Source organism: Triturus cristatus, chromosome 2_2 (assembly GCF_964204655.1).
Source record: "Triturus cristatus chromosome 2_2, aTriCri1.1, whole genome shotgun sequence".
Lineage (NCBI taxonomy): Eukaryota > Metazoa > Chordata > Amphibia > Caudata > Salamandridae > Triturus > Triturus cristatus.
The window spans coordinates 73,045,883-73,063,977 of record NC_140582.1 but is presented as its reverse complement, the minus strand read 5'-3'; the positions used below and the strand labels follow the sequence as shown (position 1 = coordinate 73,063,977).

Below are 18,095 nucleotides of genomic sequence, written 5' to 3'. Positions count from 1 at the left end.
TGGTCTAGGCTTCAAGTCACTATCAGGTAAGGGGAGTTGGAAAACAAAGGTTATCCGGCCGGGCGGTGAAGAGCAGCGTCTGCTCTGTGAGGGCGCTCTTTGGTGTTTCCATCACAGAGCATTTTCGGATGTTTAGTATTTTTTTTCTGAGGTCGCGCTCTAGGTCCAAATGTGAACTGATTCTGAACCGCTTTCTTGGTAGTTTGTATTTACAGGGCTGGGGGCTGTATTTGGGTCTGGAGCATAATACTCACCCACCTTTTATTTATAACTTAGACTCAGTTTGTTCATCTTCAAAGTGTTACCACGATTGCGGGAGAATGTCGCTGAGGGATTCAGAGACGGTGAGTGATGTGCTGTGCAGGAGAAGAGTGTGTACTACTTTTAATGCACACAAGGTGTATTTAAATATTATCAGAACATGTTCTGCACTTGGTTGCATTATTCACCTCTTCCATTAAGCAGCATGGATTGTGCTTTGCAGAATTGTGCGCTATACTTTTGAAAACCATATTGTCGGTCATTCTTCCGGCATTGAATATGAAGCATCAGCTCGTACACAACTAACACAAAGGCAACTGTTATTTAAATTCGCTGTTATTTCAAGCCAGATATAGTTGTTTAACCTTGAGTAACCTTAAATGAAGACTAAGTTGAACATTATGTTCATGAGTATTTGCTCTGAATTTGTGATAGCTGAAGACTTATTCGAGACTACTTGTGCAGATAACATACGATGTAATTACTGGCCACTCTTAAATTGCATTAGCATTTCACTTATAATTATTTATTCCGTTGAGCAAGGACCAGCATTGATCGCAACTAAATTCGACTCCGCAATGTAGGGAGACATTACAAGCCATGTATTGTGTAATATGGAAAATCTCAAGGAATCCATTAGTGAGTGACAGTTCTTTAGATAGCGATTGACTATGACTAGACTTGGAGGGGTTGAAAGTGCATTTTCTGTGTTTTCCCTTGGAACTTCCATACACCTCTCTTCTACTAAAATATGTTCATAAGGTAGTTAGGCCCACTTGCGGTTAATGGCATGCGTGTTCATATGCTCAATGACACTCACTGCCTAATGTGTTTTTGATGATTATGTTAGCCCCAACGCTCTGTTTATTTGGACATGAAATCTGGAACTACAGGAAACTATAGCACATCCAAATATTTTCTTGTTGGGCACCCACAGAGAAGAATGTTTTTAATGGGTGACAGTCCTTACTGCTCCTGATTAGTGGATCAGGAGATGCCACTCCAAATGCTTTCTGTGTTTCTTGCTTGCAATTCGTATTAAGTAGGCATTTCTCTTAAGTTTCAGTTTTACAGAACAACTGTTACATTGATAGATGAGCTCAATTGTTGATCCACCTGGGTTTCCTCCAAGCATCATTTGAAACAGTCCCCTCACTCATCTGTTTGTCCTTTGTTTCCCCTATTCAATCTATTCAATCTATCCATCTTTTGCCTCTGCCCCCTCACTTACTGATCTGGTCTCTAGCCTTACTCTTCCATTGCATGCCTCTGTCCTCTCACACTAGTTTGCATTTACCATCTCACTCATCATTCTTTTGCCACAGGTCCCTCTCTCATTCTTGCAAAAAGAACAATTTAGGGGCAGAGTGGGGATCATTTCAAACACCCACCCCCAGTACAGAGATCTGAGCCTAAATCTATCATTTATTTGGTCACAATGTCACCTCAGTTTGGACCTCACCATATGCAAATCAGCTTGACCCTGCTCCCAATGAGAACAGTCCATCCCAAACTGCCAAGCCAAGTCCTTCATGGCCTGGAAACAAGCACCCTAGGACCGGTTTCAGGGGATCACCCCATATCAGCCAAATGGCCTGAATCCATTAGCATGGCACACACAGGATTCATGTCTGGGCATCCCCGTCCCACTTGGGGTGACAAATGCAACAAGTACAATTCATGGACGGAATGCTGAACACTGTCAAATACTCACCCCCAGTACAGAGATCTGGGCCTAAATCAATTATTTTGGTCACCACACCACCCCAGTTTGGACCAAGCCATATGCAACTCAGTCTTGACCCTTCTCCAGTCCAGCCTGAGCTGCCCAGCTAGGTCCTCTCTTGATCGGAAAAAAGCATCCTAGGACCGGTTTCGGGGTATCACCCCTCATCGGCCAGGATAGCCTGAATCCAGTGTCATGGTGAGCTTGGGACCCACGTCTGGGCATCCCCGTCCCACTTGGGGTGACAAATGCAAAAAGTACAATTAATGGACATAATGCTGAACAATGTCAAACACTCACCATCCGTACAGAGATCTGGGCCTAAATCCATAGTTTTTGGCATGGTGAGCAACAAACAATGGATTTGGGTCCAGATCTCTTTTACTTATAAAACTATATAGTGCAGGCCTCGAAAAATCATACAATTTTAGTAGACCAGTAGGTCTAGTAACTTGAATAATCTACTCAACGTAACTGTAATGTACTCGACCCGTAAACTTATCTCAAATTGTGTGAACCTAGGCAAATATTTTATTTTATGAGGCCGCCTTTTTCTTCATGATCAAACATGAGAGAACCTTCAAGTATGCAAGTTAGCATTTTTTGCTGTACAAAAAACCTCTTTTTTTGATTTATTAGACTACTCAATTGCTCCATGTATAATAAGAATCTAGCCCACATACAGGGTACACAAGACCCCTTACTTGCCTCTTAGTTTACTTACAGAATCGTCACCAGGGCGGGGCTGGAATATTTCTCAGTTCATATTTAACAACTTACTTTTATTAAATATATTACTAAAGCAGGATGTGGTAGTGCAGTATCATTTAAAGAGTGCACATATTCCATTTCAAGAGCCTCAAACTTTCGCACAACCATGCAGACTTGCAGTTTTGCTGGTTATTATATAGCACATAAACAATGTTTGGAAATTGGGTTTCCGCAAAAATCTTTATCATTTGTACTTCACCAAGTAAAGTGTTCCGATTTGTTTTCATCTTCTAAAAATCTTTTTCACCACACAGAATTACAAAAATGTGCCTTTCATGACTCCTGAAATATATTTTGAAATGTTTGTACAGTTCACTTATTGGCTATTTCAATGTTGTGTTAGAAAAAAAGCCTGACATCTTATAGCTTTGAAATTCACTTTACACAGCACAAGTGAAACACAGTTCACTTTACAAAATCCTCTAACTTTACAATCCGAGAAAGAAAAGTAAATGTAGGATGACAAACTGACTTTTGACTACTGTCTCTGAATGCAGAGCAAATGTGACAAGATATAAACAAGATTTAAAGGCATCTTAATTGCTCATTCATCATCATCATTTGTCTTTATTTCGGTCACTCGGACCATAAAAGAGTACAAAAAATACAATAAAATCATGACAGTATACGAATTTAACACAACACAATTGTACTAAAATCATCAAGTTAATTCGTTCGACTGGAATAGTTTAAGACAATGCATGCGAGTAAACCACATTGATGTTAAAAATTTGGCAACTGCAAATACAATTGGAGCCGACAGATCTGTTTTCAGTATTCTGAAAGCTGGGAAATGCTGTCTAAAGCCCAGGTTTCTAAGGAGAGGGCGGAGCCAATAAATCCTTGCTCTATGGTACGCTGGACAGAAAAATATAACATGCAAATCTGTCTCACGTGTGTGGTTGCAAACAGGGCAAAGAGCTGTGTGATCCGAGTGTGCCCAAAGAGCCGTATACGCCCTGAGGGGGAGGGTACTGTAGCGCCATTGCATGTAGAGCTTCCTTGTAAGTGGCGGGCCCATATCATTAAAGATCTGCTCTAGGTGGTACGAGTCTTTAAAGGCCAGAAAGTGGGCGATATGGGACCCCTCCCTCACACTCATGCTGGCAACTCGTAAATTATGCTCATAATATGCCTTCGTGATAAGTTTGCGTGAGACCCTGGGGCATGCCGACTCTGGGTCACGCCACAGGTCTGATCTGCCCAATAACTCGCAGATATGCTTTATGTAACTTAGCCATGGAATTTGCGTGTTTTTGTAGAGGTGCAAAATCTCTGACAGCTCCGCTCTGTAATTGGAAAGTTCTGGCGAGGACCATATTTTGCACCAAAATGTAAGGGGTTTAAGGCCCAGCTCCTCTGAGATTGGTCTTAGCCCCAGATCTAATCTAAGTGGCAAAAGAAGTGTGCTTACCGGCAGGGCTGCCAACTGTCTGAGAAAATTATTCTCCGTTACCTGGAGCTTCTGCGTTGATGTATGGCCCCATATTTCTGCTCCATAAGTGACGGCCCCTCTGGCCTGAACTTTGTAAATTTGTATGCGTGGACCAAAGGGCCTGTAGGTCATTCACTTTGTGAGTGAACAGAACACCTGTTATTTGTCAGCTCACTAGAACAGGGGAGTAGGCTCTAAAAATAGCTCACCCTGATGAAATCCGACTTGCCATAGCGAGTGGGCGAGTAGATTAGTCGACGCCTGATTTTTTACTGGACTTGCTGGTCTGAAAGCAAATAATTTTTAAAAAAAGTTTCACAGTGTGCATGGTTTCTCTGTTTCATTCTGATGATTTCCCATGCATAAAATTGCCAAAAATGTGATCTATTATATTGTGTTGTTTATTCGTATTATGTCAAATAATGTGCTTTAGAGTAAGCTTGTTGGAGATGCATGAAGTATGACAGAATTCAAGGCTGTTCCTGCTTGCAGCCACAACCATTTGTCTATTCATTTTAATAAGTCCATTGTTACTCATGTAATGTCATTACGCATTGCATGTAGGTGAAAAGTATTCATTGCCTATTTAATTTGGGGGGGTTTCTGGAATACCCTGTTTTATGCAACACAATTCCTGCAAAGCTGATTGGCTTCTGTCATGTAACCTTATTAGTATAGCCGTCTTACCATTTTAAAGTATGCGTAGTGCCTGAATCTCTACTGCTAACAAACTATTAAATGCCTCTTTTAGGATGGGTTGAGAGACCATTGCTTGCTTTCATACTAAGCAGTCTCTATATCAGATTGTAATTTAATACTGTACTTAGAATATTTTTAGAGGTTGGCCTTATGTTATCCTCTTGCTGATTATGAATTGTTAAATTGCCTGACTATCTTTTTGCTTTTTATAATGATTCTTAATTTTAAATAAACCTTAATGGTTTGGACTTTGAATCTTAGCGTGCCTATGGCCCTCGTCTTTTGGGATTCACACGGTCCAATCCGACGTATTATCCCTTTGAGTAGATAGTGGAGACAGATTTTAGTAGCATAGGATGGTTCAAGCAAATCAATGGTTAGGCAAATTGATCATTTTCAAAAAAGTGGATGGTTTGGGAAAATTGGGGGAAATTCTGTGCACATTTTAGTACAAATTCTTCATTGAAATTTGTGCTCCCTAATTGTCAGAGTTAGGATTCCTAATTGCTGAAATTGCATGGATTATTACAGGTGTACCAGCAGTAGAACACCAGCTGTACCTGTCCAGTTGATTTGGTCAAGAGTTGCATTATGCATCACTGGGGCTTTGTGAAGTGTGTTGTCTTGCATATGTTGTGCAGATTGTTAGGCGGATTGTGATGGTGCATTCATATTGTCTTGTGGCATGTGGCCTGGAGTGAGTGAATTGTTGTGCGTTCCGTGAAAAATTGCACAGAGTGTTGTGTCAATTATGCGAATCATAATGTGCGTTGGGTTGAAGTTGAAAATCTGCATTGCATTATAATGTTTTGTGCGAATTGCTGAAGCTGTTTTAAATTGTGCTTTGCTTACGAAATATTGAGAATTTGTGTGATTCATGTGCAAAGTTTGGTCATTAATTTAAGTTCTATCTTCTATTGGTTGGTTTAAAGTCCTAAATAGTCTAGTTGTGTATGAACTTATTATTATTTATTTGTGCAGAGAAATAGACACATGAACCAAATTTTGAGGGTCACTGCTGGTTGAAGACCTATCTTGGTGTGATTGAAAGCGCTGTTTTCCCCTTGCTTTAATGAGTTTGTTTTTCCATCCTATATTCCAGTGGGTTGACATGGTATTTGTTTTGTTTACGTTGTGCATTTCAAGTCTCGTTTTATAATCATATTGTGATTGGTTGGATTAGTAATACAATGGGTGCAAATTTGAATATGCCATTGACTTTTGCTATTGGAGCAGATGCTCCACCCCCTATTGGTACACCTGCACACAAGATGGCGTTGAATTTTAGATCTCATACATGTCTATGGCCAAAAAAATGAACTACAGGGTTGTGGAATCCCTGTAGCCCAACGCCCTGGACATATTGTTTGGGGTCAAGGGCAACAAGTTTTCATGTGTATTTTGTCCTTGGGAGGAGTAGGCACAAACCCTACAGCACAAACCCATAGGCTGCCAGTTTACAGTAACACATTATGGATCAGGGAAAGGCATTGCCTGCAGTTAAGGTACTCTTTGTGTCCATGTGTTAATGCTGTTCAAACTTGTATTGATGGTTCATTAACGCAAAATCTTTATTATTAGGGTCAGCGTTCTCTGTATATGTTGAAAGCTCAGACTGCTCTACTGACAGTGGTTCCAGTATGAAAATGTGTACACACATTTTCAATGTTTAGTAATATGAGGCTATGTATAATGTGTGAGAAGTTGGCCTGGTATATGCTGTCCACTAATTAAAGTGGGCACTTTGTACCAGTCCAAACAACCCTTATTGATGATTAGGTTAAAGACAACCTTTATTGAAAGCTATCCTAGTGGTAGCTATGGAGAGCAGCCTTCAGGCTAAGTCTCGAAGGAATGTAAAGCAGCTTGGTTTACCAGATTATAACCTCTTGAATGACCAAATGAAAGGAGAACCACACATGGTATATATATATAAAATATATGTTTTTATTACTAAACACTCTCTACTAACCTCTTTATGAGATTAGAGAACAAGATACGCAATATTTAAGCACTAGAACAACAGTAAATAGCACAATACACAGTGGGCCCCAGGGGGAGACCAAACCATATATTAAGAAAGTGTTATAACAACCATGACTTGACTAGACACAGTGCCTAGAGCACGTAGAATCGCTGGGACCCCAAGGAACCACCCAAGGTAGTGACACAGGGGACCCACGGCGGACGCGTGCAGTGTGAACACAGCCGCGAGCTCTGTACAATCCTATGGTAAAGTCACGGTTGGAATTTTAAAGCTTAAGGACACTTAGGAGAGGACTTTGAGCAAACCCTTTTAAACTTAGAAGGTTCTAAGGTTGATCTGTCCGAACATCGTACCTAAAATCTGAATCATAACTTGAGGGAAGTAACTCAATTAAAACACTAACACTTAAATCGATATTCCTACTGTTTAGATAAAATGGTTCAATTATTCAGCATGATGAACAATATTGCTGCAAAATAAAAGTTGTGTTTACTCTCAAGTGTCACTTTTTATTTTCAAAACGTGCAAGAACCCCCTCCCCCCCCCCCCCCCAAAATTGGACAAATCAATTACTTTTTCCAATTGTAATATACCTTTACAGTCTCCTTTTAACTGTGCCAAAATCGCACATTTTATTTATAATGTTACTGTTATGCACACCAGTGAATAGGGGCCCGATTACAATGTCAGACGGAAAGCCTCCGGCGAGCAATCGGAGGCTTTCTGCCCGACATCATAGGTTTCAGCTCGAGCACCATATTAGGATGACGGTGTTCAGACTGAAACTAGCGGGGGAATTCCGACGTGGGTCGACGGACTGAAGGAGCCCATCAGAAGCCACCATAATCTCCTAATGACGGCGGAGACAAGCTCAGCTTCGCTGTCAGGAAAATGATAAAAAAACAACAGTTGATGGACAGAATGCAGAATAATGTCATACATTCACCCCAGTACAGATATCTGGGCCTAAATCCATCGTTTGTGTGCTCATCATGCTGTTCCAGTTTGAACCCAGCCATATGCAAATCCGTCTTGACCCTGTGCATCATGGGTACAGTCCAGTCCGAACTGCCAAGCCAGGTCCTCCCTGGACTGGAAACAAGCAAACTACGACCGGTTTCGGGGTCTCACCCCTCTTCAGCCAGGATAGCTTGATTCCAGTGGCATGGAGAGCACAGGACCCACGTCTGCGCATACCCTTCCCACTCGGTGTGACACATGCAAAAACAACAGTTGATGGACAGAATGCAGAACAATGTCATACATTCACCCCAGTACATAGATCTGGTGCTAAATCCATAGTTTTTTTGCTCACCATGCCATTCCAGTTTGAACCCAGCCAGATGCATATCAGTCTTGACCCTGTGCCTCATGGGTACAGTCCAGCCCGAACTGCCAAGCCAGGTCCTCCCTGAACTGGAAACAAGCATCCTAGGACCGGTTTTGGGGTTTCACCCCTCTTCAGCCAGGATAGCTTGATTCCAGTGGCATGGCGAGCACAGGACCCACGTCTGGGCATACCCTTGCATTTGGCCATGTCTGAACTGGGGTGGCGGAGTGAGCTAAAGAAGGATGATGGATTAAACCCAGATCAGTTGACTGGGGGTGAGTGCTTGCAATGTTCAACACTCCGTCCATCATCCCCTTTTTTTTTGCTTTGTTCTCCCTAAGTTGGCAGTGTATGCCCAGACGTGGGTCCCTTGCTCACTTTGCTACTGGATTCAAGCTAGCGTGGCTGATTACGGCTGATTAGCCAGAAACCGGTCCCAGGATGCTTGTTTCCAGTCCAGGGAAGACATGGCTTGGCAGTTCGGGCTGGACTGTTCCCATGAGGCACAGGGTCAGACTGATTTGCATATGGCCATGTCTGAACTGGGATGGCGGAGTAAGCTAAAGAATGATGATGGATTAAACCCAGATCAGTTGACTGGGGGTGAGTGCTTGCAATGTTCAACACTCCGTCCATCATCCCCTTTGGTTTTGCTTTGTCAGGAAAATTATGACACTTTCTGACAGTCTTTTCATGCCCGGCTTTCTCACATAAGTCTGTCGGAAAGTGCCTTTGGGGGCTCCTAGCTGGGCCCCCCTTCCCCTCTGGCCCCCCGCTATGGTGGCACCTATGGTGCCCCCCTTAACAACCGCAAAAACAACAATTGATTGACAGAATGCAGAACAATGTCGTACATTCACCCCAGTACAGAGATCTGGGCCTTAACCCGTCGTTTTTTTGCTCACCATGCAATTCCTGTTTGGACCCAGCCATATGCAAATTAGTCTTGACCCTGCGCCCAATGGGAACAGTCCAGCCCGAACTGCCAGGCCAGGTCCTCCCTGGACTGGAACCAAGCATCCTAGGACCGGTTTCGGGCTTTCAGCCTTCATCAGCCAGGATAGCTTGCCTCCAGTGGCATGGAGAGCACGGGACCCATGTCTGGGCATGCCCGTCCCACTCGGGGTGACAAATGCAAAAACAACAATTGATGGACAGAATGCAGAACAATGTTATACATTCACCCCAGTACAGAGATCTGGGCCTTAATCCATCGTTTTTTTGCTCACCATGCCATTCCAGTTTGGACCCAGCTATATGCAATTCAGTCTTGACCCTGCGCCCAATGGGAACAGTCCAGCCCGAACTGGCAGGCCAGGTCCTCCCTGGACTGGAACCAAGCATCCTAGGACCGGTTTCGGGCTTTCAGCCCTCATCAGCCAGGATAGCTTGACTCCAGTGGCATGGAGAGCACAGGACCCACGTCTGGGCAAATCCATCGTTTTTTTGCTCACCATGCCATTCCAGTTTTAACCCAGCCATATGCAAATTAGTCTTGACCCCGTGCCTGATGGGTATAGTCCAGCCCGAACTGCCAAGCCAGGTCCTCCCTGGACTGGAACCAAGCATCCTAGGACCGGTTTAGGGCTTTCAGCCAGGATAGCTTGACTTCAGTGGCATGGAGAGCAGGGGACCGACGTCTGGCAATACCCGCCCCACTCGGGGTGACGAATGCAAAAACAACAATTGATGGTCAGAATGCAGAACACTGTCGTACATTCACCTCAGTACAGAGATCTGAGCCTTAATCCATCTTTTTTTGCTCACCATGCCATTCCAGTTTGGACCCAGCCATATGCAAATCAGTCTTGACCCTGTGCCTCATGGGAACAGTCCAGCCCGAACTGCCAGTCCAGGTCCTCCCTGGACTGGAGCAAAGCATCCTATGACCGGTTTCGGGCTTTCAGCCCTCATCAGCCAGGATAGCTTGACTCCAGTGGCATGGAGAGCACAGGACCCACTCTGGGCATACCCGTCCCACTCGGAGTGACAATTGTAAAAACAACAACCCTGCACCATGTGGCAGGCACCTCCCGGATGTTTTTAAACATCCATTTGTCAATGGAAGCTTGTGCTGCAGGCCTTTTCCACCTGCTACACAAGCTTCTATTGACAAATGGATGTTTGCGACTGCCCGATGGGTGGTCGCATGGTAATACTGCGGTCGGAACCGCCGACCTCAGGTCAGGCGGTTTCAAACCGCAATGGTGGTGGGTGGATTGACATCGTAATTAGGTACTTAGTGTTTATTTATTGTGCTTGTTTGTTCTAATCAAGTGTTTTGGGGAGCCGTGGGGCACTTCACTCGCCCCACCACTTTCAAATGTTACCAGCCACCCGTGTGTGTCCCTCTTTACTGTCCTTTTGATTGGCTGATTTGTATCCTTCCACTGCTCACTTTTAAGGAACTACTTTTTTCTTTTTGGTTAAGTACTCAAAAAGAGTACATGTGTTTTCCCGCTCTTATCTCTTGTGTGCTTCTCCAACTTCCAAATACCCACCCACCCACACTCTATGTTACTCTCTCCCTCGTGTGCTGCTCTGTCTCTTGTGTGTGTCTCCCTGCGCTGTAATACTCTCTCCTCGTATGCTGCTTCTCCACCACTCCCTGTTGCTTTCTCTCCTCCCACCACTACCTGTTGCTTCCAACCTCTTGCCCATTCCCTGTTGCTTACCAGCAGCCCAGTCTCCATTGTGTCAATCTTTTTGTTTTATTCATTTATTTATTTTTCAAGTATTTTTGGAGGGCCTGACAGCTGCCATTTGCTGCTGGGCTGCTCCTCCATTAAGAAAGTACTTTTGCGCTAAGAATCTTCAATTGTTTTATATATAGAGTTGACTGGCATCTTCCATCTTGGGCTGGCATAATAAAAAAAATGGCGCCTGCGTTATCACGCATACATCACACTTGTACACGCATATGCCTTCCCACAGGTGCTCACATATGTCATCACGCATGCATGCACCAGCAGAATGACACAGCTGCATCATTGTGTAATTTCTTGCCGGAGCTAAAGAGCATCTGCAAAAGCTTTTCCAAAGCCAGTGGTCAGCAAGGCAAGAACTGTTAGATTTGCCAATGTTTGTTGTGTTATGTTTTCTTTAGTCATTCAGACTTAATTGCTGGCCTACTAAGCCTGTTCCCTAAGAATGCTATGCCCTTTTTTTTGTGTGCAAATTAATTTTATTTGGTTATATCAGCTGACGGTGCAAATATCACTCACCACACACAAACACAATTCAGCTTAATATCTCACTTAGTCAATAGTAAGGAAATAAAGAAGAAAAGAAGAATACCAGTTAGCCACAACAACCTCCTAAAGCCCCCTCTCATACACAATGTCATATTAGGACAAGTCATCTCATTTACACTTTTAATTGATTAAGTGTTTCAGACCAAGTCTTTATTAGTTGCACATCAGCCTTCACTTCTCGTTCTTTATTATGAATATATTGATGAAGACGTAGGGCTCATAGTTTAGGAGGACAGGTCAACTCTCTGTTCACTCCTTCCATGTAGGCTAGCACCGTTTTGCAAATTTGTAAAAAAAATATCCTTGTCTTGAGATCTCAACTTTTCTGTTGTCATTCTTTTTATACAGGTGCCAGTACAACATGTGTCTCTTCAGGCTACTCTTTGGTTCCATTGCGTGGCAATTGTCATTTGTGCTATAAGTAATCATTGCTATATTAACTCTCCAACAGGGCCCCCTCCCATCCTAGAGGTTTCATACTCAGAATTATAATATCTAGACGTGCAGGTATTGGAACGCCATTGTAGTGTTGTAAATAATGGCAGCATTCTTTTGGCTCCCGATGGACTCCGTAGACCTGTGATGTAGGCTTTGGAGTATAATGAAGTGAATACAGGTTTAGAACGTTGAGTTCTTGCTAACATGCTGAAGAAGAAAGACATGTATAACTACTCTCCCTGTGTGGCGTAGTCATTGACGAGTACCTGGGTTGAGTAGAACTCTGCAACTGACAACGAGTAGGGGATAAGTAACCCATAGATCAACAGTGCTCTCCTAGAGAGTTTGCAGTGGTCTAGAAAACTACTCGTGCAAGCCTCGTGTGCTGCAGTCGAAGTTCACAATCCATGCTGGCACCTGTGGAATCTCAGTGCAACGCCATCCTGTGCAAAGATTTCAAGGATAAAGAACGCATCAGTGAAAATCGACACATCAGTGGCCAAGAATCAAATGGAAAGGCCGCAAAGAGACGTAACGCGGTACTACAAAAAATTTATGATATATGTCATACAGACTGATAATGCTAAAGTCGGAGGCAACCAGGTTTTGAAAGCCAGCATATAGTGGAAATCCAGTGCATGTTGAGCTGTAATCAGATGTGTTCTGAAGCAGAGATCAACCAGGTGTTTACGAAGAGACATTTAAGTGAATAGCCAATGGAAAATCATAACGTTATGTGCTTATCAAGTCATTCAAATACGAGAAAGATTTGTCTACTTACCAAAACAGCTCAAGAGAGTATTTATATCATGGAATGCTGTGAAGTGGCTCCAGAGGCCGGACCGTGGGTTGTGCTTGCGAAGCTGTCCATAAACGAAGTGGCCCACCATCAGAGCCACTGTGTGGGGGCTCAGAACAACACCACAGATCTCCATCATGATAAAGAGCCTCAATGGAGATCAAGGGCCCAGGTCAAAGTTCCTACAACTGTCAAGGTTGACTTTTAAGGCAGCACGTTGCAAGGCTCTGGAGATGGTTTTTATGAGCAAGATCCTCAAGGAGCATTAGAGAGACCACTGCTGTCCTCCAGTGCTTATACTGCTGCTGCTTTCTTAAAACCACCATCATCATTTGATATTGCTAAGAAATACAATATTGGATATAAATTGCTTGGAAAGTCACTTTGGAGGGTTTCATAGATACGATAGATGAAATGGATGACAAACAGATTATCAAGTATCTGAAGAACATGGGTGGTGAAGGTGTAAAAGGAGCCATAAAAAAGTTACCACAAGATGATGTAGTGACATACAATCAAATCAAAGCAGCCTTGAATGTCAAGTTCAATCCAGTGCCGAATGTAGATTACAAACGTTACATCTTCAGTCAAGAACGCCAGAGAGTAGGTGGAACCATTGATGAAGTGTTGAGAGACTGGATCTCCTCATAAAGCACTGTAAGTTCAATGAATTTAATGATGAGGAAGCTACCCGCCTCAGAGTTATGGATAGATGTCTTTCAGATTCCTTTTGACGATAAATGCTGAATGCAACTGTGAGCTCGGAGCAAGTCCTCACGGCTGCTGGAGGTGTGGAGCATTCTAATCGATAATTGTCTGACATGGAGGCCGGAGGTGCCCCCAGTGCATCAGTCATGAATATGAAATGTAGGCCACGCCTAAAGCTGAGGGACGCAAAGCGATGTCTCCACAGAAAAAAATGTGTTTCAGATGTGGATTGTCGTTTCCACATGACAGTAGACCACACGCCTTTGGACAGATTTGCAACTGCTGTTGCAAAACAAAGCATTTTGTGATAGTGTGCTAGGCAAAAGGAAAAGTGAGTGCATCACAGCATGAAGACAAAATGGCTGATCGAGCGCTGCATCAACGACTTTCAACGCGCTCCCACATGGCCAAGCTATCACATCAACAGATGCAAATTGACACCAAACGAAGTCGATCGTCATCTAAATCATTGTCAAAGAGTTCCTCAGTGTTGGTTTCCAGTGAAAGTGACTATGGTAATTGCACAATGTTGATGTTTACTTCAGAGAGGCATGCGCATGTGGGACTAGTAGAATGTGAGAAAAACCACAGGCTGAAGAAAAAGCGTCATGAAAAAGCACCACTCCCATAGTAGTAGTGCCTAAACGAGACAGTGAAGGTGCTGTACGCCTTTATGTTGACATGCATCAGGCCAACAAGGCAATTGAGAGAAAACAATATCCAGTTTCGCACACTGCTGATATGATAACTCAATTGAATGGTGCAAAGTTTTTCTCTCAACTCAACTTAAACAAAGGATATAACCATTTGAAAAAGAATTGCGGTACATAATAACCTTTTCTACACACATTGGCCTGTTTCGCTATAAGTGACTGAGTTTTGGTTCATTTTCTGCTGCAGAACATTTCCAAGACATAATTCGATGTATCATACAGCCTATTGTTAATGCCTTCAACTGTAGTGATGACATATTGTTTTTTGAAGCTACTCAGAAAGAGCATGACAAAGCTCTCATTTGATTATGTCGTTTGCTAAATGATGCCGGATTGACTTTGAATGCTGACAAATGTGAATTTCATAAGGCAAGATTGGGCCATATCTTTTCTGATGGGGGTATGACACCTGATCATGCTAAAGTGCAAGCACTATCTACTGATAATCCCCCACCGGATATTTCCAAGTTTCGTTCATTCCTTGGGATGGGCAGTTACAGTTCTCAATACATTGTTGTGATTTATTGGTCAAGTGAGTGCAAGGAGAGTTTCACTCGCCCCACCACTTTCAAATGTTACCAGCCACCCGTGTGTGTCCCTCTTTACTGTCCTTTTGATTGGCTGATTTGTATCCTTCCACTGCTCACTTTTAAGGAACTACTTTTTTCTTTTTGGTTAAGTACTCAAAAAGAGTACATGTGTTTTCCCGCTCTTATCTCTTGTGTGCTTCTCCAACTTCCAAATACCCACCCACCCACACTCTATGTTACTCTCTCCCTCGTGTGCTGCTCTGTCTCTTGTGTGTGTCTCCCTGCGCTGTAATACTCTCTCCTCGTATGCTGCTTCTCCACCACTCCCTGTTGCTTTCTCTCCTCCCACCACTACCTGTTGCTTCCAACCTCTTGCCCATTCCCTGTTGCTTACCAGCAGCCCAGTCTCCATTGTGTCAATCTTTTTGTTTTATTCATTTATTTATTTTTCAAGTATTTTTGGAGGGCCTGACAGCTGCCATTTGCTGCTGGGCTGCTCCTCCATTAAGAAAGTACTTTTGCGCTAAGAATCTTCAATTGTTTTATATATAGAGTTGACTGGCATCTTCCATCTTGGGCTGGCATAATAAAAAAAATGGCGCCTGCGTTATCACGCATACATCACACTTGTACACGCATATGCCTTCCCACAGGTGCTCACATATGTCATCACGCATGCATGCACCAGCAGAATGACACAGCTGCATCATTGTGTAATTTCTTGCCGGAGCTAAAGAGCATCTGCAAAAGCTTTTCCAAAGCCAGTGGTCAGCAAGGCAAGAACTGTTAGATTTGCCAATGTTTGTTGTGTTATGTTTTCTTTAGTCATTCAGACTTAATTGCTGGCCTACTAAGCCTGTTCCCTAAGAATGCTATGCCCTTTTTTTTGTGTGCAAATTAATTTTATTTGGTTATATCAGCTGACGGTGCAAATATCACTCACCACACACAAACACAATTCAGCTTAATATCTCACTTAGTCAATAGTAAGGAAATAAAGAAGAAAAGAAGAATACCAGTTAGCCACAACAACCTCCTAAAGCCCCCTCTCATACACAATGTCATATTAGGACAAGTCATCTCATTTACACTTTTAATTGATTAAGTGTTTCAGACCAAGTCTTTATTAGTTGCACATCAGCCTTCACTTCTCGTTCTTTATTATGAATATATTGATGAAGACGTAGGGCTCATAGTTTAGGAGGACAGGTCAACTCTCTGTTCACTCCTTCCATGTAGGCTAGCACCGTTTTGCAAATTTGTAAAAAAAATATCCTTGTCTTGAGATCTCAACTTTTCTGTTGTCATTCTTTTTATACAGGTGCCAGTACAACATGTGTCTCTTCAGGCTACTCTTTGGTTCCATTGCGTGGCAATTGTCATTTGTGCTATAAGTAATCATTGCTATATTAACTCTCCAACAGGGCCCCCTCCCATCCTAGAGGTTTCATACTCAGAATTATAATATCTAGACGTGCAGGTATTGGAACGCCATTGTAGTGTTGTAAATAATGGCAGCATTCTTTTGGCTCCCGATGGACTCCGTAGACCTGTGATGTAGGCTTTGGAGTATAATGAAGTGAATACAGGTTTAGAACGTTGAGTTCTTGCTAACATGCTGAAGAAGAAAGACATGTATAACTACTCTCCCTGTGTGGCGTAGTCATTGACGAGTACCTGGGTTGAGTAGAACTCTGCAACTGACAACGAGTAGGGGATAAGTAACCCATAGATCAACAGTGCTCTCCTAGAGAGTTTGCAGTGGTCTAGAAAACTACTCGTGCAAGCCTCGTGTGCTGCAGTCGAAGTTCACAATCCATGCTGGCACCTGTGGAATCTCAGTGCAACGCCATCCTGTGCAAAGATTTCAAGGATAAAGAACGCATCAGTGAAAATCGACACATCAGTGGCCAAGAATCAAATGGAAAGGCCGCAAAGAGACGTAACGCGGTACTACAAAAAATTTATGATATATGTCATACAGACTGATAATGCTAAAGTCGGAGGCAACCAGGTTTTGAAAGCCAGCATATAGTGGAAATCCAGTGCATGTTGAGCTGTAATCAGATGTGTTCTGAAGCAGAGATCAACCAGGTGTTTACGAAGAGACATTTAAGTGAATAGCCAATGGAAAATCATAACGTTATGTGCTTATCAAGTCATTCAAATACGAGAAAGATTTGTCTACTTACCAAAACAGCTCAAGAGAGTATTTATATCATGGAATGCTGTGAAGTGGCTCCAGAGGCCGGACCGTGGGTTGTGCTTGCGAAGCTGTCCATAAACGAAGTGGCCCACCATCAGAGCCACTGTGTGGGGGCTCAGAACAACACCACAGATCTCCATCATGATAAAGAGCCTCAATGGAGATCAAGGGCCCAGGTCAAAGTTCCTACAACTGTCAAGGTTGACTTTTAAGGCAGCACGTTGCAAGGCTCTGGAGATGGTTTTTATGAGCAAGATCCTCAAGGAGCATTAGAGAGACCACTGCTGTCCTCCAGTGCTTATACTGCTGCTGCTTTCTTAAAACCACCATCATCATTTGATATTGCTAAGAAATACAATATTGGATATAAATTGCTTGGAAAGTCACTTTGGAGGGTTTCATAGATACGATAGATGAAATGGATGACAAACAGATTATCAAGTATCTGAAGAACATGGGTGGTGAAGGTGTAAAAGGAGCCATAAAAAAGTTACCACAAGATGATGTAGTGACATACAATCAAATCAAAGCAGCCTTGAATGTCAAGTTCAATCCAGTGCCGAATGTAGATTACAAACGTTACATCTTCAGTCAAGAACGCCAGAGAGTAGGTGGAACCATTGATGAAGTGTTGAGAGACTGGATCTCCTCATAAAGCACTGTAAGTTCAATGAATTTAATGATGAGGAAGCTACCCGCCTCAGAGTTATGGATAGATGTCTTTCAGATTCCTTTTGACGATAAATGCTGAATGCAACTGTGAGCTCGGAGCAAGTCCTCACGGCTGCTGGAGGTGTGGAGCATTCTAATCGATAATTGTCTGACATGGAGGCCGGAGGTGCCCCCAGTGCATCAGTCATGAATATGAAATGTAGGCCACGCCTAAAGCTGAGGGACGCAAAGCGATGTCTCCACAGAAAAAAATGTGTTTCAGATGTGGATTGTCGTTTCCACATGACAGTAGACCACACGCCTTTGGACAGATTTGCAACTGCTGTTGCAAAACAAAGCATTTTGTGATAGTGTGCTAGGCAAAAGGAAAAGTGAGTGCATCACAGCATGAAGACAAAATGGCTGATCGAGCGCTGCATCAACGACTTTCAACGCGCTCCCACATGGCCAAGCTATCACATCAACAGATGCAAATTGACACCAAACGAAGTCGATCGTCATCTAAATCATTGTCAAAGAGTTCCTCAGTGTTGGTTTCCAGTGAAAGTGACTATGGTAATTGCACA

General features: G+C 43.1%; 1 protein-coding gene across 3 annotated transcripts in view; it reads left to right on the top strand.

Annotated features, from left to right (window-relative positions):
- Nucleotides 1-58: 58 nt before the first annotated feature.
- The window catches only part of LOC146861874 (uncharacterized), a 105,577-nt gene continuing 87,540 nt past the window's right edge, over nt 59-18,095 (top strand). For 2 of the 3 annotated variants that reach the window (XM_085641043.1, XM_085641042.1), the window contains exon 1: nt 59-344. In XM_085641043.1, coding sequence (XP_085497169.1) covers nt 129-344 — 216 coding nt within the window. In that variant the 5' untranslated portion in view covers nt 59-128. The remainder of the gene's footprint in view (nt 345-18,095) is intronic. The other variant, XM_085641041.1, reaches the window with a different exon arrangement.